Source organism: Ciona robusta, chromosome 11 (assembly GCF_009617815.1).
Source record: "Ciona robusta chromosome 11, ASM961781v2".
NCBI lineage: Eukaryota > Metazoa > Chordata > Ascidiacea > Phlebobranchia > Cionidae > Ciona > Ciona robusta.
The window spans coordinates 8,531,415-8,553,003 of NC_143245.1; the positions used below are offsets into that span (position 1 = coordinate 8,531,415).

General features: G+C 39.4%; 5 protein-coding genes across 11 annotated transcripts; 3 read left to right on the forward strand and 2 right to left on the reverse strand.

Annotated features, from left to right (window-relative positions):
- Positions 1-1,091: 1,091 nt before the first annotated feature.
- Positions 1,092-9,190, forward strand: LOC149729149 (SWI/SNF complex subunit SMARCC2-like). Of its 6 annotated transcripts, none has more exons than XM_089889294.1 (19): positions 1,092-1,228; positions 1,584-1,718; positions 2,070-2,194; positions 2,379-2,481; positions 2,703-2,808; positions 2,959-3,123; positions 3,358-3,544; positions 3,834-4,025; positions 4,398-4,497; positions 4,781-5,010; positions 5,698-5,782; positions 6,010-6,116; positions 6,349-6,527; positions 7,102-7,209; positions 7,426-7,567; positions 7,839-7,925; positions 8,108-8,242; positions 8,440-8,527; positions 8,765-9,190. In XM_089889294.1, the coding sequence occupies exons 2-19, from the start codon at positions 1,592-1,594 to the stop codon at positions 8,872-8,874; spliced, it is 2,376 nt and encodes a 791-aa protein (XP_089745420.1). In that variant the 5' UTR covers positions 1,092-1,228; positions 1,584-1,591; the 3' UTR covers positions 8,875-9,190. The 6 variants fall into 6 exon arrangements, with proteins under 6 accessions (XP_089745420.1, XP_089745421.1, XP_089745422.1 ...); XM_089889295.1 differs by having other exon boundaries at positions 8,443-8,527; XM_089889296.1 differs by having other exon boundaries at positions 6,016-6,116.
- On the reverse strand, positions 9,013-12,789 carry LOC149729150 (inositol-tetrakisphosphate 1-kinase-like). Of its 2 annotated transcripts, XM_089889304.1 has the most exons (10): positions 12,605-12,784; positions 12,502-12,526; positions 12,095-12,217; positions 11,799-11,913; positions 10,952-11,050; positions 10,504-10,544; positions 10,179-10,271; positions 9,784-9,930; positions 9,395-9,557; positions 9,013-9,163 (listed from the first exon to the last, which is right to left on the reverse strand). In XM_089889304.1, the coding sequence occupies exons 1-10, from the start codon at positions 12,685-12,687 to the stop codon at positions 9,093-9,095; spliced, it is 960 nt and encodes a 319-aa protein (XP_089745430.1). In that variant the 5' UTR covers positions 12,688-12,784; the 3' UTR covers positions 9,013-9,092. The 2 variants fall into 2 exon arrangements, with proteins under 2 accessions (XP_089745430.1, XP_089745431.1); XM_089889305.1 differs by lacking the exon at positions 9,784-9,930 and having other exon boundaries at positions 12,605-12,789.
- A 543-nt stretch (positions 12,790-13,332) lies between these two features.
- On the forward strand, positions 13,333-15,115 carry LOC149729151 (DNA polymerase delta subunit 4-like). Its single transcript, XM_089889306.1, has 3 exons — positions 13,333-13,542; positions 13,902-14,021; positions 14,647-15,115. The coding sequence occupies exons 1-3, from the start codon at positions 13,482-13,484 to the stop codon at positions 14,787-14,789; spliced, it is 324 nt and encodes a 107-aa protein (XP_089745432.1). The 5' UTR covers positions 13,333-13,481; the 3' UTR covers positions 14,790-15,115.
- A 100-nt stretch (positions 15,116-15,215) lies between these two features.
- Positions 15,216-18,215, reverse strand: LOC149729152 (beta-1,3-galactosyltransferase 5-like). Its single transcript, XM_089889302.1, has 5 exons — positions 18,068-18,215; positions 17,704-17,787; positions 17,441-17,544; positions 16,347-16,572; positions 15,216-15,968 (listed from the first exon to the last, which is right to left on the reverse strand). The coding sequence occupies exons 1-5, from the start codon at positions 18,079-18,081 to the stop codon at positions 15,395-15,397; spliced, it is 1,002 nt and encodes a 333-aa protein (XP_089745428.1). The 5' UTR covers positions 18,082-18,215; the 3' UTR covers positions 15,216-15,394.
- Positions 18,216-18,509: 294 nt separating this feature from the next.
- On the forward strand, positions 18,510-21,516 carry LOC149729153 (beta-1,3-galactosyltransferase 5-like). Its single transcript, XM_089889301.1, has 5 exons — positions 18,510-18,678; positions 18,729-18,827; positions 19,033-19,211; positions 19,548-19,779; positions 20,231-21,516. The coding sequence occupies exons 1-5, from the start codon at positions 18,647-18,649 to the stop codon at positions 20,790-20,792; spliced, it is 1,104 nt and encodes a 367-aa protein (XP_089745427.1). The 5' UTR covers positions 18,510-18,646; the 3' UTR covers positions 20,793-21,516.
- The last annotated feature ends 73 nt before the right edge of the window (positions 21,517-21,589 follow it).

The following is a 21,589-nucleotide window of genomic DNA, read 5'->3' on the forward strand; positions in this document are numbered from 1 at the left end:
TTCTTCCGTTGTCGTGACTTGAGGATGGATGCTTGTATAGATGCGAGCACAAGACTGTAGCTCGTGGGGTTGCGTGCTTGTTATTATGTTAATAGAAATACATTTTTAGCATCGTTAGAACGGTAATATTTGGAAGAATTATTAAAGAGCAACCGTTTTTATTTTTCACCTATATTTAAAAATACCCGCAACCACGTGCATACAACACATTTTTAAGGGACCTGTTTAATTTTATTCTGGTTTAAATAAAACAAGGTTTTCGTGTGAAAAAAATGACCTGGAATTTCATACCAGGTGTCGGCTTATCTATTATGACGTAATGGAGGTTTCCAATCTCGCGACCGGCAGCGTGGGCGGGGGTTTCCCTGGGTAAATGCTTCGCGGGGTTAACAAGGTGTGTTCGTTCATGCGTACAATTTGCCCTGATTGTCCGTTCGTTTACGCTTACGGGTTATTTAAATTGTCCGCAATACAAATAAACAATCACCACCAAAGTTACATACATGGTAACTTGTAAGCGTGTACGATGTGTATGAAACAGAACACCCGTGTTGTAACAAATATCAATACCGCGCCACAAAAGCACAAAACGAGTGGCACCACTACACCCATTCAAGCGTATGATACGATGTTGGTTATGTTACACCAACGTGGCCTGCAAAGAATGAAAGACGTTTTTTTCTATTTTTACCGAAGTATAAATACGCCTGTTGCTTCCTCATGGATGCTAAACGCAGCGTCGGTTTGAGATCTCGCCGGGAAATATATGTGACACATTGGTTAGCGCGGCTACCTGTCAAACGAAGATAATACGGTCTCAAGGGCCCGCCGCTGCCACCATTGTGGGCTTGTGAGTCCTTGGGCAAGACACTTAACGACAACCCAATGGTCACTACTGAGTTTTTGTCATTCATAAAGAAAAATCACCATCAACAAAGTTACTTACACTACGTTGGCAGCCATATAAACACACTCATGCATTGTCCACTCAGGAGGTGTTTATACGAGAAAGTTCCTAATCAATCCACTGCGAATAAAGGAAGCACAACTCCAAATACATAACTTGGTCCCCGATGTGAAATACACGAATTCTGGTTATATTTGCTGACTTGACCAAAATTTGCCGAAACCACTGACGGACATTTTGTCAAAATCGGCGCAATTCAAAAGCGGGAAGAATATTTTTTCTGAATTTTTTTTATAAAATTAAAGTTTTGTCGATAATTCGGTGAGTTTTCTTATAAAAATATTTTGTTTGTTAAATTTATTGTATTTTGAAAATCTGGTAAACGATATTTTCATGATTTTACGCGCTTTGAAGTTTTGAAATTATTTCACGTTTTTTCCTCATTAAAGTGGTTTGAACGTATTTTATCATCTTTATTTTAATAAAAGTCTGTGTTAATAAACAAAACGTTCAAATATATATCGCAGTGGGCGTATATACCATGACTAAAAGATCCAAACATAAAATATTGGTTTATAGCTGAGAACCTTTCTTGTTGTGATAAAATACGTTAACAGTTAGTGTGACGATTCCTCACTTACAACAAAAGTAAACAATATTGTGTATTTTACCATAGAAATAAGAATGAATCGATCGATGAAAGCCGAGAGTCCGATGAGTTCCGACGGGGATAAGAAGAAAGGAGGAAAGAAACGATCAAAACAGCGATCACCATCGCCAAGCGAACAAAATAAAAGAAGAAACAAGAAAGGTGGGGGGTTGTTGGGGTAAATTAACCAGCGGTATACATGTTCAAAATTAATGGTTTAATTTTTGCAACAATGAATTATAGATTGCAAGTTTGGATGATATCATTTGCCTCCTATTAGAAAGTATGTATATATATATTTATGTTTGGTATTTTAAATTTCACCGAAAATGACTAAATTTTACAAAAAACAAACTTTTCCACTCTGGGTTTAGTCAACCTTTTAACTGCCGCCTATTTTTGTGGTACCAGAGCGACTTTAGTTGCCGTGGGCAGTTAAAGAGTTAAACTGCGACCTATTTGTAAGATGAGGTTTAAAGTATTCATGGATTATTAAATACCCCCTCCCCCCAGGTCGACCAGGGACACCCGCATCCATGAAGAGGAAGTCGTACAAGGAGGAGGAGGACGATCTAACCAAGGATTTGGAAGATCCATCAATTGTTCCTCATGTGGAGGAAGTTGCCGTTCCTAGACATGTAAGTGGGGGATGGGGGGTAAATAAGGGGTGGTGTGGCACCGGGGTATGATATGTATAAAATATCTGTCCTCTCAAAAACTTTAAGATGTTATTAGTTACAGAGTAGTTGTTGTACAAATATGCAATGGATTAATATGGTTTATGTAGAATCAAGATTTGTTTCAATCCATGTTTATATTCAGATGTATTCGAAGAAAGACATTGAAACGCAACCAATCAAAGGTGGAACGTTGCAGGAGATTGTGGAGCGAGACCAAGATTCGAATGATAATGATGAAAAGAATGGTGGGTTGTTATGATTAACACTTAGTATATGTTGATTCTTGATGTGATATTAAAATTAGCTGAACAAAAATAGACAGTAATATTAGAAATAGCTCTTATGGAAAAAAAGGTAAAATTTACTGAACTAAGTTATACCGTCCAACGAGACATCATTGATATAAAAAATTAATGTATTTTTAACATAAGAGATAATTCTTGTTTTAACATTATATATATATTAGGTGATGGTTCACATGAGGACACGGTGACAGAACAAACGCATCACATCATCGTGCCGAGTTATTCGGCGTGGTTTGATTATAATGCGATTCATTCTATTGAACGAAGGTGGATTTTGTTTTCTATCCTGGAGGGTTTTCTGTAGTTATAATGCTTATACGCGAGCACGAGGTGTATGAAACAAAACACTGTATTATTACAGTTGCTGTTGCCCCGCCATGCGAGGATAAGCAAGTTACATTCACCCTTTCCCCCCAGAGCCCTCCCCGAGTTCTTCAACAACAAGAATCGTTCCAAGACACCCGAGATATACATCGCGTATCGTAACTTTATGATTGACACGTACCGGCTCAACCCGTCCGAGTATTTGAGCGCTACCGGTTGTAGAAGGAACTTAGCCGGGGATGTTTGTACTATATTAAGGTTGTTTAGTTTCATGAATTGATATTCAACACAGTTAAGTGACCGCAGTTCAACCAATCAATAATAGAAATGTAAAAATTTTTTTACCGAATATTTTGTTTAAAAGAAACCCCCAACAAACAATATACAGCCCTTTGACCCCATATATTAGCAATTTAATGTTGACTTATAGTGGCCTTACCATCAACCACCATGTATTATAAAACTTACATATTAACCCATCTTCCCCAACAGAGTCCATGCATTCCTTGAGCAGTGGGGAATGATCAATTACCAAGTAGATGGTGACAGCAAGCCATCCATGATGGGCCCGCCACCAACTTCACACTTCCATGTTGTTGCCGATACACCATCGGGATTGCAACCTGTTGCCCCAGCTTCTAATGCAAGCCATGCACATACTATTGCTAAGTGTGATAAGGTGAGTGCATGATGACTGGTGTACTTTGGTGTTAAGGAAAGAACTCTGGTGAGGTTCATACAGCAGCATCCCAGGTGTTGGGGTAAAACGCAATCCTGGCCAATGTCCCAGGACCCATGGCGTGCCACGCAACGGGACCTCACTCACATATATTAGAATCCATAAAATGGGATCTTTAAAATGACAACAAAAGTTCACTCCCCCATGACCTTACTACCATAATGACATCACAACCCACCATAATTACATCACAACCCACCATAATTACATCACAATATTCTTCCCACAGGGCAAACCTGGTGAGAAACCATCAGCCCCCGACAGTGGGATCGGGAACAACTTCGGTTTACGGACGGATATTTACGCGACCCAACACAAGAATCAAACAGGGAAAGGTAAAACTGCAGCAGCCGCAGCGATCGCTAAACCTTGGACGGACCAAGAGGTTTTGTTGTTGTTGGAGGGATTGGAGATGTATAAGGTGATGATACATTGATGTTAAGGTGAACCTACATGACCCATAGTGGTGCTTGTCTCATAACCAGAGTCTCCAGGTTGTGGGTTCCTGAGTCTCCAGGTTGTGGGTTCCTGACTCGATGTTGCTATCACTGTAGGCGTATGTGTCCTTGGGTAAGACACTAGGTGCAATTACTCAAACCCAGTGGTCACTAATGGGTTTTTCAAAATTATCAGTCATACATAAAACAATCACCCTAAATGCTTATGTGATGTGGTACCTTGTGAGCAGGCACAAGGTGTATGGAACAGAACACCAGTGTTATAAGTTAAACGGAAGATGCCCCGCCATGCGAGGATATGTAACTTGCACGATAATATTGTGTTTTATATAAAGGATGATTGGAACAAAGTATCTGAGCACGTTGGAAGTCGAACACAAGATGAATGCATTCTACAATTCCTTAGACTTCCTATTGAAGATCCTTATATTGAAGGTAATGCGCCATCGTGTGTTGAATATGATGCAAAGGACTAACCCTGAAGTCACGTTGCTGTACCAAGCAGTTTATATACAAGTGTGAAAGAGATCTTGTGGCAATCGTTTGTTTTGTGACCTAACCGGTTGCCAGAGGATCTCTCACACTTATAATACACATGGCAACAACGACATATAAGTCCACATATACAGTTTATAATACCTTATCTTTATATTGGATCACCTATATTATACCTGATATTATTTATTATACAATATTAACACCAACCACACATCTCCAGGGTCGGTGGTAGCGAACGCAAACGCCGAAACCGACGAGGAACGAACCGTTGTGTTGGAGCAACCCATTCCATTCTCTAAGTCGGGGAATCCCGTTATGAGCACAGTCGCTTTCCTCGCTTCGGTGGTTAGCCCTCGCGTGGCAGCTGCTGCAGCGAAAGCGGCGATCGAGGAATTCTCGTCGTTAAAGGATGAAGTCCCGCAACATTATGTGGCTGCTCATGTTAAAAAGGTGGGTGGGTTGTATGGGATCGGTTGTATGGGATCGGTTGTATGGGATCGGTTGTATGGGATCGGTTGTATGGGATCGGTTGTAGGGATCGGTTGTAGGGGATCGGTTGTATGGGATCGGTTGTAGGGGATCGGTTGTATGGGATCGGTTGTATGGGATCGGTTGTATGGGATCGGTTGTATGGGATCGGTTGTAGGGATCGGTTGTAGGGGATCGGTTGTATGGGATCGGTTGTATGGGATCGGTTGTATGGGATCGGTTGTATGGGATCGGTTGTAGGGATCGGTTGTATGGGATCGGTTGTATGGGATCGGTTGTATGGGATCGGTTGTAGGGATCGGTTGTAGGGGATCGGTTGTATGGGATCGGTTGTAGGGGATCGGTTGTATGGGATCGGTTGTATGGGATCGGTTGTATGGGATCGGTTGTATGGGATCGGTTGTAGGGTTCGGTTGTAGGGGATCGGTTGTATGGGATTGGTTGTATGGGATCGGTTGTAGGGGATCGGTTGTAGGGGATCGGTTGTATGTACATTGTATTCGTTAATTAATGCAAAGCTATAAACCCAACTCCACCAAGCGCTTAGTGGGGCTGAGGTATCTGTGGTGTTGTAGTGCTTTAAAGTTGAAACTGTTGTGTGTTACACATTAACTAAACCACGTTGGACAAACATTCCATGCATCCCAGGTTGTGGAAGAATCAAAGTCCGGGGTTGAAGTCGGCCCCACGTTTGGTCTCGATAAAAGTGGAATCGCTGGTGTGGAAGCAACAGGTGTATATGATGTCTATGTTATATATATGGTGTCTATGTTGCCTGTGGTCAGTGGCACAAATAGATGTTTTAAAGTCGGTGTCTCATTTTGTCACAATGGTTAAAAATGTAAAAGATTTTGTTTAATCCCTTGCAACGGTAAAATCCAGCGTTTTATTTGAAATAAATTTTCCATGTTGGGTTTTTATAATATTTATGACAGTTATATAAGATGTTTATGTTTTTAGGCACAGACAAACCCGCTGAACCAACGGAAGACCGTGACAACGTGAACGATGATGAAAATAAAGATGAGAAAATGGAGAGTGATGAAAAAGCTGGGGAGGAAGGAGAGGTGGGTGGTGACTATGTCCTGATGTGCAGACCTATATTCCCCGAGTGGAAGGTGGTGGAACATTTTCTGTTTCAAAGGTTGGGGTAAAGTGTCACCCCATGTACCCCTAATGTTTCTCCCATGCCTACGCAGTACATACTCTATCTCTTACTATTCAACCCCTTGTTACCTCACCCATATTGAATGGGGGCATAATTTAACATGTTGTAACAATACCCATTACCCCGCATAGAATGAAGTAAAGATTGAGCGCAAGTTACCTGAAGGCAACATCGCAACAGCTGCAGCGGCTGCCATTAGCGCTGCTGCTGTGAAAGCCAAGTATCTCGCTCAAATCGAAGAAAGGAAAATAAAAAGTCTGGTTGCTCATCTTGTGGAAACACAGATGAAGAAATTGGAAATTAAACTCAGGTTTGTGGGGTTTAGGGGGTAACAGCTTTGCATTGTAGAAACTGCTAGTAGCAACATATACTTAGTAGTTTTTATATTATTGTACAACCCAGAACCCACATACACCCGATTGTAATATAACCTACGTATATTAGTTAGTTGAAGGTTTATAAAGATTATTTATCATAGTTGTTAATATGTTGGCTGGAACTTAAACTGTCTGTTGTAAAACTTTCACTGATTATTCAATGAAGGTTCAGCATATGTTGTGTGGAATATTCGTTGAAACTTCCGTTTGCTGCAAATAGGTTCAGAGAATCTAAGTGGGTGTAACTTGTGATCATAATAAGTTTAAGAATATCGGTTCAGACAGTTGTAGTAATGTGTGCATGAGGTGGTATGCAGGTTATACATAAAGTTCGTAGCGAAGTATTTAGATATCTCTTTTATTTTGCAAGGCTGTATAAAGATAGACGTACGCAAGGTGTAAGCATTCAGATATAACATCCAGGTTGATTGGATTTATACAGATTGTAGTTTGTAATGTTCAGACATACAGTGGTTACCGCAGGTTGAATATACAGTGTATGTTCAGGTCTTTAGATGATCTCGATGAAATGTTGAGCAGAGAGAGAACGTTAATTGCGCTTGAGTCTCAACAGTTAGTCAAAGATCGGCAAGAATTTCTTTTTAAAGCGTCGAAGTAAGATTGTATGTTGTGGGCGTGGTGGATTGTGTGATTTGTTGTTTCATATTTATAATGCAATTTTCATCTCAAACGTTTTAAAAATTAAACCTTTAGTAGTGTCAGGGTTTTTAAATTTTTTAATTGAATTGTATAAAAATCGTATAATACACATGGAATGTCATGTTTGTATTGAAACTGACAAGAAACCTCACGTTTAACCACCAACTGCAGGCATTTTGAGGAATTGGAAACGATCATGGAGCGCGAGCGTGAACAGCTGGAATACCAACGTCAACAATTATTACAGGAACGACAAGGTTTCTTACACGAACAAATCAAATACGCTGAAGCTAGGGCTCGACAAACACAGCAGGTTGGTGAGGTTGGAATGCTTGTATGTAAGCTAGAGGTCGTGGGTTCGAGGCTTGATGCCGCCACCATTGTGGGCTTATGTGACACTTAACGACAATTGCTCCAACCAACCCAGTGGTCACTAATGGGTTTGTCAAGAAAAAACAATTACCTACAAAGTTACATACATGGAAACTTGTAAGCGGGCGTTTATGAAACAAAACACCTATGTTATAAGACTAAACAAATTCCATCGAATATAGTGTTGACATAACAACCAATATGCACCACAGGCGAAACAGATGACGCAAGCCCCACCCAACCAACCCCAACCAACCAACCCACTTCAGCAAGTCCATGATACCAAACAACAAGCACAGGTACCAACCAAACCTTATATACAAGTAATATCTTTTGCCGAATCGTTTGACCAACTTTTTATAATCGTATAATGAAATGATTAAAGTATGTTCCTCGAGATAGATACGGATGTAACTTCGTGGGAACTTATTTACATTTTTTCCCAACATTTTTACTTATGCAAGCACAACATTCCCCCCAGTACCCCCGCCCCCCTCACCCACGGCCACCCAACCTGCCCCCGACATCAATCCCACAACGGGGGATTCCCCAAGCAGACCACCCCCAGGAACCCCCCACCAACAACAACGCTCATTATATTCAACCATCCGTGCAGGTATTTATATTCTCCATACGTGATGATTTGGATTCATTTATGTACAGTATTTTAAAAATATCTTTTCTTGCGCCGTTGTTGCATTCACCCTGATAAATACGACTTGTTCAGGACGTTTATATTTTGTATTCGATTAATTGCCTGTTGGATTGTAAACCATACTATACCTGGTAGCCACATTATATAAACACATCCAGCAGGTTGGAGCCCCCCAACCCCAACAACCACAATATTACGCCCAACCTAACCTTGCCAACCAACATTATCAACCACAACAATATCAAGGTTAGTATGAACGTCGTGTTTCTGCTTATCAAGGCGTTGTATATTAAATTATGCATCCATTTTAGCATATGTATAAATATAGATAACGCTATAAATCCTGTGCTTGTTCATCAAGAAGGCTTCTAGTTTTACAACCCTGCGTGCCCAGTTTACTTATATTTAGTTCAAAATTATACGAGCCTTGTCGCAAACATTAGCAAATGACCCCAATTTGGATAACATTCATTGTACCTTTAGTTGCAGCCCCGAACTACACCAACCAACCGTTTCCCCAACCCTCTGCCCAACCTGCTTTCCGTACACAAGAAGTGGCAGAACCTCAACAACCCGAAACTCCCCAGCAATAAGCAGATATTAAGATATCTATGTTGTGTATATATATAAGATGTCTGAAGATACAGATATCTCATAAACTCGGGTTTAAAAAACAAGTTTCTTTCGAAAAAAAATGTTTTTCATCTTATAAGCTTGGTCAAAGAAACAGATTTTTCACAAAAATACGAATGTTTTATTTAAAATCTGCATAATACGCTTCATTATCATTGTTGTGTATCTACCAACATGGTTATAATGTCTGTACATGGGTTGATATGTGATTGGATAGTTGTTGATAGAAATCATCGACACCATCGTAACCTGCAGTAAATAAAGTTGTTTAATAAACGGGAGTTGGTTGGGATGATGGTTACAGATGTAATCGTGGGTTCAAGGTTCCCCGTTATTGTGAATAAGATTGTCAGCCATACAGAAAAACAATCACACACAAAGTTACATACGTGGCAACTGGTAAGCAGGCACGAGGTTTATGAAACAGAACACCAGTGTTTGCCGTCCCAAAAATAAGCCAACACAGTTAAATTAACCAACCTGGAAAAACATTGATATCAATAATATAATGTTTCCCCGTCGTTCCACACACAATGATATCCGCACCATATAAGGTCATGTTGATTTCTTGGTTAAAGTTTTGAACAAGTTTGTTGACGAGATCTTCATTTATCTCACGTGGGGGGATGTCCCCATCTTCAAGCTACAATTAGCATGGTGTGGTAATGTATATACTAATATGCAAACATATAGTGTAGTAAATAATGAAGTTTCATATTTTTATAGTTTATTTTCCAAGCTTATCATTGTTTAGAAACCATGATGCTTATTGGTGGATGCTGCTTGTGGCATATTAGATGAAGCGTTTGGTTTGACCAAATATTGATGTTCATCAGTGATAATAATCAAACACATCTATCTTAACTCACAGTACTAAGTTTGGAGGGAGCTGAATCACAACTTGAAATATGATGCGAGTTGAAGAAAATGGTTGGGTGGTTTGACCACCGGGTGTCACTGAAGTTGCGTAACGACGGTCGTTTCATTATGTGGTAACGAGTGCCCACCACAAATATCTGGGGGGGCATATCTTTGTAACTTAGTATAAAACCATTTATTTACAATTTAATGGATTTTAACATAAAATAACTTTAATAGAGTAACTAAACACACAGAAAATTAATAAATTGGATCTTCTGGTATATAGTTTTCCAGGTAGCAAATGAAACATCGGTTCAAAATTAAGGTTTTAAAACTAGAAGAGTCAATATATATAGCAGTCGAATAAACTTAAATAATGTCAACAGAATTATAATATCCTCACTTTATAAAGCAACGCTCCATGATCTATGAACGTTTGAACCACGCACGGAGGGTTGACGTCGCTTAAACCATCCTCGTTGAATATTATTGACATCTGGTAATATAATGTTTAATAAAATATAGATAACAAATGATAAACATGAACAAATACAACAGCAGTGCCATAATGTGAAATACAAACATAATTATCATTGGTTTCAAATGTTTTCCCCGCACTATTAAACATAGTGGGTTTAATGTCGTTTTACTGTGGATTCTCTTCATTGTTTTATAACAATTTAATCTTCATTATCGAAGAGATAAAACATAATGTTAAATATAATTACCTCGTGCGATTCCACTCCATGTGCTATATTCCGCTTACAAACTGTCAACATTTAATAAACAGTGTTTACAATTCAATAACGTTTAAATTTAATAATGTTATATGTTTTGTTTGTATTTCATTACCAATAAAAATATGCCAAAGCTAAGTGGTTACCAATAAATGTCGCTGCCACCATTGTGTGCTTATGTGTCCTTGGGCAAGACACTTAACGACAATTGATCCAACCCAGTGGTCACTAATGGGTTGTCCAAATTGCAGCCATACAGAAAAGCATTTTTCTACAAAATTACATACGTGGTAACTTGTAAGCTGACACGAGGTGTATGAAACAAAACACCCGTGTTATAACGACTGTTGTTGCCCCACCATACGAGGATAAATAAGTTACTTTTATTCAAATACTTTCCACTCAGTGCAGTAATTACCATCAAAGTAACTTAACTCACCAAAAGGATACTTAACGTTGGCCGAACGAATTTGTTGTTTAAGTTCTTCATGGTTTGTAGAAGTTAGTAAAGTAAAGGTTGGGGAATGTATCAAACTTTCTGTGGGAGGTTTGTGTTAATATACAATAAGTGTACGGCAAGGCTTGGCCTTGATATAGAACTACAGTATACAACAGCAACATGCATGTGTTATACATATGATGTCCTTTTTTAAATTCGCAAGGGTAAGATTATCGATTATATAACGCAGCAAATATTGTTAATTTAATACCAAGTGGAATAATAAAATAGAATAAAAGCATGAACCATCTTACCCCACCCCCATAAACCATCTTACCCCACCACCATGAGCCATCTTACCCCACCACCATGAGCCATCTTACCCCACCCCCATAAACCATCTTACCCCACCCCCATAAACCATCTTACCCCATCCCCATGAGCCATCTTACCCCACCCCCATGACCCATCTTATCCCACCCCCATGAGCCATCTTACCCCACCCCCATAAACCATCTTACCCCATCCCCATGAGCCATCTTACCCCACCCCCATAAACCATCTTACCCCACCCCCATGAGCCATCTTACCCCACCCCATAAACCATCTTACCCCACCCCCATAAACCATCTTACCCCACCCCCATGAGCCATCTTACCCCACCCCCATAAACCATCTTACCCCACCCCCATGAGCCATCTTACCCCACCCCCATAAACCATCTTACCCCACCCCCATGAGCCATCTTACCCCACCCCCATAAACCATCTTACCCCACCCCCATAAACCATCTTACCCCACCCCCATGAGCCATCTTACCCCACCCCCATAAACCATCTTACCCCACCTTTAACGTGCTTGCTTCCCTCAACCAACTTATAAGTTTCGTTTCGAATCAAAAGTTTTCGAATCCCTTCCAGCGGGTCAATCATCAGAAGCTTTGGGTTTCGATCGATGTACGACTGTTACGTAACAATGAACCATTATGACATCATAAACTGTTCATGCCATTCATATTTATTGGGACTTATAATGTTGTAAAGTTGAAGTATGGTAACCACACTATGCATCCAATACATAACCTATATTCCCATGGTTCTATATAAACTGTTTAACAAAGATCTCCCCTTTAAACATGTTTACCTGAATCCTTTGTACATTTCTGGACGCTACCTCGGAGCCGTGCATCGCTTCGATCATCATGTCTGTTATTTTATGAACGATCGCAACAAAAGGTCCTTGCTCCTCAAAGTTGGAAAAATCAATCTAAAAAGATTGGATTTAAACTAATGTTACAATGTTGGGGTAATGGGCCAACTCCGACATAAATTTCAGGACCCAGGTCCCATGGCACGCCTTACTGTAGAACCTCACCCATATGCATATACAATGTTTGGGTAATGGGCCAACTCTGGCTTAAATCTCAGGTTCCATGGCATGCCTTACTGTAGGACCTCACCCATAAAGAATATAAATATACAATGTTGGGGTAATAAACTCTGGTCTAATGGCATGCCTCACCCATATATTACGAAACGTCTTCCACTTACCTCAACGAGTTGAAAACCATGTTTTCTGTCGAGTAAAAAAGTAATTTTTAAGTTTTGAAATCTAAAAATACGTTGGGCAAAATAACATATTTTTGCAACTTACCGTAGAATAGAATCAAACTCAGCAAAATTAACTTTCTTTTTCTTCTTGGCGCTGAACCAGCAGCCAACTTTAGCCAATTCCATTTATTACTTTATACACTCACTCAACAACTTACCCCAACACCAGTTAATGATCGGGCATGTCTAAAACCCTGAAAACCTGACTGCCCTGAATTGCCTGAATTTTAATTCAGTGTTGCCAGATTATTTTCGTATTTTTTAATACGTTTGCGAAAGCGGCCCTGACTTTCGTGATTGCAAATAAAAGCAGCCCTGAACTTTCGTAATTGTGTGTATATATACATCCCTGAATTTCGTTATAGTATGTATATTCAGCCCTGAATTTCGTTATAGTATGTATATACATCCCTGAATTTCGTGATTGTGTATATATACTGCCCTGACTTTCGTTATAGTATGTATATATTCAGCCCTGAATTTCGCTATAGTATGTATATACAGCCCTGAATTTCGTTATAGTATGTATATTCACGAAATTCAGGGATGTATATACATACTATAACGAAATTCAGGGCTGAATATACATACTATAACGAAATTCAGGGATGTATATATACACACAATTACGAAAGTTCAGGGCTGCTTTTATTTGCAATCACGAAAGTCAGGGCCGCTTTTGCAAACGTATTAAAAAATACGAAAATAATCTGGCAACACTGAATTAAAATTCAGGCAATTCAGGGCAGTCAGGTTTTCAAGGTTTTAGACATGCCCTTAATGATCTGTGTTTACACTGCGTGCTTATATATGGACCGCAACATATTCTAAAACCACCAACCGTTTATTTTACGTTGGTTCACAGTAGGGGAGCGATCCAATATTTGCTTCTCGTTTGCTGTTTGGACGATTTTAACGAAATGAATGAACAAAAAGTCACAAATTATTTAAGAAAAAAGAAAAATTTGCCAAAACTAAAAGGTAAGCTACGTTTTTAGGCTTTATTTTTATACTGATGTTTTAACGTTATGTTTGGATATTATAACGTTGTAACACATATTATAATTTATATTTTGATTTATATTTGAACATACATTGTGGAACATTCTATGGTGTACCAGTTACATAAAACATAGTATTTGTAAAAACAATACTTGTCTATCGTTTTTATACATGCAACAAAAAGTCTTTAAACAAAACACAAGTATACATAATGTTCTAAAATGCCAATGCTACTGAGGAATTTACCCTTTTTACATGTTGTCGTTTCATTCTTTCATTTATCACCATGAAATCATGAGAAAAGTCTCATTACCAACAACAATATCTCAAACCCCTAGACCAACCGTGTGACCTCCCATCCAATGTTGGAACCCCAGATTGCCTTTCACCCAGCGTGGATGAACAATTGAAGCAATTACGAGATTTTGATTTAAACAATAAGTTCGGACCAAGTCAAGGTAATAAACCGTTTTAATCTTTTAAAATGTGTTTGATTTTCATGCTGCAACTTTACCATTATCACTCCATAATAATTGATAGTAAATTTTCGAATGATTAAATCAGAAATTGGGAGATGAGAAAAAAGGGAGTCATATTCTTACAGTGGATAGCAAGTTTGCCGGAGTTTGCTATTTTTAGTTACGTCTGTATTAGCTATAGAAGATATGTTGATATACAAACACTTGATTTTTAAGCCATGGAACTGAGCTTTAGAGCACCATTGATCCATTCTCCACCGAATCTCGGCATTAAGTTAAGACAGCCACTCTGAACTTTCGCACAAGTCGCACAAACAAACAAATCTTAAGAAAAGTTAATTTAGGCACCAAACCTGGGGTGGCAGGTTCTGCTGGCCAACCCTACTTTTCTGCACTGCTTTATTGTATTACAACCAATAAGTTGGATTTGTTTCATGGATTGTGTTTGACTATCCCTGACCCCCCCCCCACCCCCCTGGGTTTAAAAGGTTTAGTTTTCAGTTGCAAGAAGTGTTTGGAATATGACTTCAGTTAAGTAATGTGTGTTTGCATTCACATTAGATGTTGTTGTTCATATTAAGTTTGTTACGAACACCATTTGCAGGAATACCTCGTGTTGATCGTTGGGAAAGAGCTTCTCGATTACAGCTTGACCCCCCAATACATGTCATGCAGATATTACAAAGCAACTTAAACAACAACAAGTTTCAATCTTCCATATGGAGTGGTCACAAACTTTTAGACTGAATATTTTATGCAACAGTATTTGTTTTTATATATTTTAAATTATTTAAATTATTAACAGCAATATTTTTCATTAATGTTCCAATTTTATGCACTTTTAAAATAATTGTGTTTTGTAAATAAACCACTATTGTACAATTAGCTGGTTATCTTATTTTACTGAAGGTTCTTGTGCTTTGATTAAAACCAAAAGCATTTGTGAATGCTGTGAATTAGAAGTTAAACTTTTAAACATATTATGATGTTTTTTAAATGTCTTTCATGTTTGTTACTTTACTGGAACAAGGCGATTTATTGCAATAAAGCAACCGCTAGACGTCGGGACTGAGTCACGAATGTTTTGTGATTAGGACGCAATCGAGTGTGACAACATAATCCATCGCTTTGTGACGTCATAAATAAGGTTCGGGCGTGTTCAGAAAAATCGCGAAAAGTTGATTTCGTTTATTTATGAGGCAGTGTTTTATAGTACTGTGACGTATGTTTATTGCTTTTCCAAGTTTATTGTTACGTCATCAAACAGCTTTAAGCATCGTCGAGTCATCCGTGACGTAATAATAGTCTTTGTCGCTGGGGATGGCGACACGGATCAGTGATTAGTTCGGTTACTATCTGAAACACTGACAAACACTGGAATCGACCATTTCGTCTATAGATTGTTGCCACGCATCAACAAACGCGTTTACATTATGGTTGGGAGACTGTGTGTAACCGCTGTAATGTACAGCCACCGTTTCCTCAGGTTTGATCACCATCTGGTCCGGCATCCCAATCTTCTGACGGAGGATTCCTGTAATCCAAACATCGTCCAAATACAATGAATCCACCGACCACGATTCTCGTAGCAGTTGATCTATTATCCTCATAGAGGTTGTGTACATGCCGCCATGACAGTATCGGGGGAATACGGGCCACTTAAACAACGACTCAGAGATGAACCATTTCTTAAATATTCCGTTTTCGTCTCTAACTGGCTTTTCATCAACCCCCATTCTAAACATGCATATGATCGGGAATTCGAACCACGAGTCTTTGCGCATAAGTTCGAATCCTTTGTTAATGGTCTTCGTCATCTTTAACATATCGACCATGAAGTCGTCATCCATGGAGGAATAGAGGAAAGTTGACGGCAGATGAAGCGACGCCCATTCCATCCCGGCGAGCGTTTTTAACGCAATGTTTCTATCAATAACAAACAATATGATAAATTATGAACATTTTTGAACCATACACGTGTTGTTTACTATGTTATACGAGGCAATGAATGAATGTAACTTATTTGACCTCGCATGGCAGGGGCAAGGACAGTCGTTATAACACGGGTGTTTTGTTTCATACACCTCGTGCCTGCTTACGAGCTGCCACAAATGTAATTTTGTGGGTGACTATTTTCCTGTGTGGTTGACAATTTGAGCAATCCATTAGTGACCACTGAGTTGGAACAATTGTGGTTACAACAACAGTGGCTACCTAGAACCGCATCCTGTGACCTAACATTTAAACGTCAAACTATTCGATTCCAATCCAGAGAAAGTTACGTAATCTATTATGACGTCACACCTATAATCATCTGGTCCATTGAATTGTAGAATGTCGCCGTGTTCTTTCGACTCCTTCGTCAATCTCCGCTCAGTAAACCTGGCACCGCTGAGCCCGACAACGAACACAACAGTGATGTTTCCTTCCTCCACGCGAAACAACGATGCCCAACTACGACGCAGAATCTCACGTCTTATGAACGAGTTGGCGGACGACTTAACAAATATCACCATGCTCCATGTTACGTCTGTGGTGTAACGTTATATATTGTAGGGTGGGGGGTAGGACACCTTTTCATTCTAAAGTTCTGTCCCATTTAGTTGGTGAACAAGAAATTGACTATATAACGTCGAATTAATTAACACAATGGAGAGAATAGACTAAGCAACAAAACGACAGTCGTTAGAAAACGCTACTGTTAAAAACTATAAAAATAGCGCCAGCTAAAAGGTTGTTGGACCAAGTATTTTGTTATGAAACAAATTTCTCGACATAAGCAACCACTGTCGCGTGTCGTTATAGAATTGCGTGGGAGGGTGGAATCCATGGTGGAACACACATATAAACATAATTAAATTCACGAGTATCTTAACGTAATATATAGTAGGGCATTCCATCTTCTCGTTCCCTTTTTTAGTAAACAAAGAACATTCAAAGAATTATGAAACCGTATCCTTACGACTCCAATAGACCGTTGTTAATTGTTTAAAACACGATCAGGATATTTTGATATTATGTGCTAGAGGTGTCCCGTCTTCCCCACCCTACTGTACTTAAACTGTGACATAACAGGGTGGGGAAGATAGGAAACCTTACCAATCTATTTTCTTGTCCCATTTGATTGTATACAAAGAATTTTAAACAATTATAAAACCGTATCCTCACGACTCCCATAAACCGTTGTTTATTGTTTAAAACACGATCAGGCTATTTAGATATAAGGTGATACAGGTGTCCCATCTTACCCCAAAGAACTATTATGTTGGACCATTGTCGTTGCATCATAACAGAATACACCAAGTGCTTTGGTACGCCCATGAACAAACCCCAACGTGAGCGCTCAGTGTATACATACTTTATCTACGTCATCATATTCATACGTCACAAATACTTACTACCCACGCTCGCATTCCCCGTACACACGGGTGAACTACAACGATTCTTGAACAACGCCCAGGGTTCTTTTAAATATATTTGGTCAGTGTGTGTTTGCCCCAATCTGGAATGTATAAGAAGACACCCATGTAATAACTCAACAGTGAGCATAAGGTGTATGAATACACCATGTGTGTCTTGTGTATAAGAAGACACCTATGTTTTAACTCGACAGTGAGCATGAGGTGTATAAAACACCTATATGTTATAAGTTGGAACTTACTTGATACTCTGATTAACCTCGAACACGATACGACACACGGTCACCACACCGACGACGAGTATCAAGGTAGTTAATATGGAACACCTGTGAATGTTTATGTTAATTCTGACGTCATAGTAGATATGGTCATAGTTTAAGATAATTGTATAGGACGGGAAAAACGGGACACCTTCAGCACATAATATCTAAATATCCTGGTCGTGTTTTAAACAAATAACAACGCTCTATGGAAGTCAAAAAAATACAGTTTTAAAAAAACCTTGAGTTTTTTATTTACGACTAAATAGGACGAGTAAATAGAAGAAAAATGTGTCTCATCTTCCCCCACCCTTATATTATTACTAATCTATGACGTCACACTTACTTTCGTTGCATCATATTCGTCAATATCAACCATTCATATTCAACAAAACGTCTACGTAACAATAGAAACACCCTGACTATTGTTCGTTGTATTACTCAACAATCGCTATCATTACGTCATTTACCAATGATTCCACGTTCTAGAAAAACAAAAGACCTGACTTCCGACTTCCTTTATTAAAGCATTGTTACGTCACATGCAACGATTATAAGAACACATACCCCAATAAACATAATTTACATATTTAAACTAATGTTTCATAACATCCTCGCTTTTTATCTAAGATACTTCTCCTTTAGTTGTTAACTACACCGTGGTAGGTTGTCTGTTGTTTTGAACCGAAGTATTAAGTCACTGCAGCTACCATTGTGTCGTCACTGCTCCCCACTCTTATACAGGAACCGCTCAATTCCTAGTCGTATCCCACATTTGTCGCACCGCTTAAGAATGTAAGGGCATCCCCAGCGTTAACACGCCTCACTGACCAACAATCGTTACCCCGTCACGGGTGGTTGGAGGCAAGACACGCATGAACCTCCCTTCGTTTCTTGCGGTCGTTCATTTTCTTGTTGGCCATCTATGACGCGTATGGCGGGCATTAAGCTTTCCAGGTTTGTCTTTGTTGTTGTGGTTAATTTATATTTAATATATCTTTATTCAGATGTTTCGCTAAAGTCGCCGCCCGTGTTTTATTGTTCTTTATATTCGGGTTTACGGCGATGGAAATCTACAAATGCAACCAACATGTTATAATACAAAGGTGAGGTTTATAGCTTACGTTGTTGCCATACCTCACTTTTACTTTGTACCCCTACAGTTTTTTGGTTTAATTGTAAATATGTTTTTAACTGTAAGCGTGTTTTATCGATTGTCGTTTTGTCGCTATATCCTGTATTTCCGTTTCAACCAATTCTTTAATCTTCGCCATTGTAATCGAAGATACAAATACATTTAATTCTCACCAGGCTATCATCCATCACCGCGCATAAGGCTAATGTTCGCACCAGAAGCTCAAAACCTGAGCCCTCATACACAAGTGCTTGGGTGAAAAGGCAGCCGGCCCAGTTTCTAATAGAGCCTTGGAACTTCCGTAGTTCATGCGACCAACACGAATGCAAGCCAGCCGAGTTCGAATCCGAAAAAAGTAAGTTAATTGTAGTTTTGTTTACCTTGGCTGTTGAGTTATATCGATTGAAATAAACTTTTTGGATGATAATTAATGTCGTGTTAATACAATGCTTAATGTAATGCCTAAACTTACTCTTCGGATGAAATGTTGAAAGGCTATATTGCGTCCTATAGTCACATTGTTTTTTTTCCGGGTGGCATAAATGGAACCTTTTTAACTGGAAGAGCTTATTGTAATACTATACAACTCCCTAAGTTCTTTACTTGCTGCAGCTGCAGAACCGTTGTCGTTATGTTTTAGCGTTAACGTTATAGCCTCTGTGACGTGATTAACTAAATCATTGTTTTGTAGGTACAACCGCCAATGTTGTTCTTTTCATTAAATCGCGTTCAAATTCTTTTTATCGACGTCAAATATTACGTCAGAGTTGGGCGTCGGTGTCACGTGTGGGGAACGTGAACGTGTCCGTTGTATTTGTGGTCGGGTCGTTAGGTGTCAACCACACAAGGAACAAGGTATGGTTACTACAGGAGAATGCAACTTATGGCGACGTGCTGCAGTACAAAGGATCCGACGACTACAGGTTTGGGGTCTCACACTTATTCATTCGTATATTGGTTTATGTTGCGTATTAAACATCATGGGTACGAGTGAATATCGGTAAGGCTGTATTCAGCGCAGACGTTTTGTCATAATGCATGACTGCCTAAGATTAGCGTTGGTGTTTCTTCCGTTGTTGCTTTCCTGTTTGATTAAATGAATAGAACTTATTTATCCTCGTATGGCAGGACAACAACAGCCATGTATATGCTCACAATCGTCAAACCTCGAACTATTAATAGAAATGTCTTTGACGTTTAAAATACATGGGGCACGAGGTGTATGAAACAGAATATCCATGCTTGAACGACATCGTTGCCCCGCCATGCGAGGATAAATAAGTTACATTCATTCATTGTCTCGTATAACATAGTAAACAACACGTGTATGGTTCAAAAATGTTCATAATTTGTCATATTGTTTGTTATTGATAGAAACATTGCGTTAAAAACGCTCGCCGGGATGGAATGGGCGTCGCTTCATCTGCCGTCAACTTTCCTCTATTCCTCCATGGATGACGACTTCATGGTCGACATTTTCAAGCTTCACAGCGCTGTTAACCAAGCATTCGAGTTAAAGATTGAGAACAAATGGCCAGAGTTCCCGATCATATGCATGTTTATAATGGCCACCGATGAAAGGCCTTACAGGGACGAAAACGGAATATTTAAGAAATGGTTCATCTCTGAGTCGTTGTTTAAGTGGCCCGTATTCCCCCGATACTGTCATGGCGGCATGTACACAACCTCTATGAGGATAATAGATCAACTGCTACGAGAATCGTGGTCGGTGGATTCATTGTATTTAGACGATGTTTGGATTACAGGAATCCTCCGTCAGAAGATTGGGATGCCGGACCAGATGGTGATGACGCTTGGTGAGGGAATCGGGATGCACAAGAACAAAGTTATCAACGATACAGCAAACTTCATGATGGAATGGAAAACAATCAAATCCTCCGACTCAACATTACTTTGTACCTGCAACATGCATTGAACGATGGTCCATAAGGACAACTAATGCCAACTTGCAGGAGAACATGCACACACTAAAGTTGGACTTTGTGAATAGAAGTTCTTGATGAACTGGAGCGTGTGTGACCTTTATGTATGCAGTATTACAAAAGGTGCAAAACGCCCACGGTCCACGGAGTACAAAGACAACACTAACGACCATTCAGGGTGTACACGATGTACATTTGCTATAACAGTTACTTTATTGTTGTGTTAAACCATAAACATTCAGGTGCTTTCCCTATTCCATTACTATCGCAATCTGTCCCGCCAGCCACGCGTGATTCTACTTTTGTTGAAATTCAGACTTTACTTCGCTTGTGCATCTTTAGCGCCATCTCGTGTAAACTTTTTTTCGTCTACTAATCCTACTTGCCTTTCTAGCTTCTGTCGTCACTTCTGCACGCGGTGACCTTAAACCTTGTGTAATGTACATGATGACGTCAACTATGCCTAATTACGTCATGATGGCGTGTCACTCCTCACTGACCCCACAATCGGGTATGACGTGAGCATCGCGTCATACACTACGTATATGATGATACGTCATAACACGATAACAAACAATAATAATGACCTTTCATTACGTCACTTCCAGTAGGTATTATGACGTCACAAACTCGATCTGATGTACAATAACATTGTGACGTAACACACCACCTCCCACCCACCACTTATGAAAGTTTATTAAAAGTTTACGACCTCCCCACCAAGACTTAATATTTCAATATTTTCATCGAATCGGTTGCTTCGTGCCAACCCGAGTAAAAGTAAACCGAC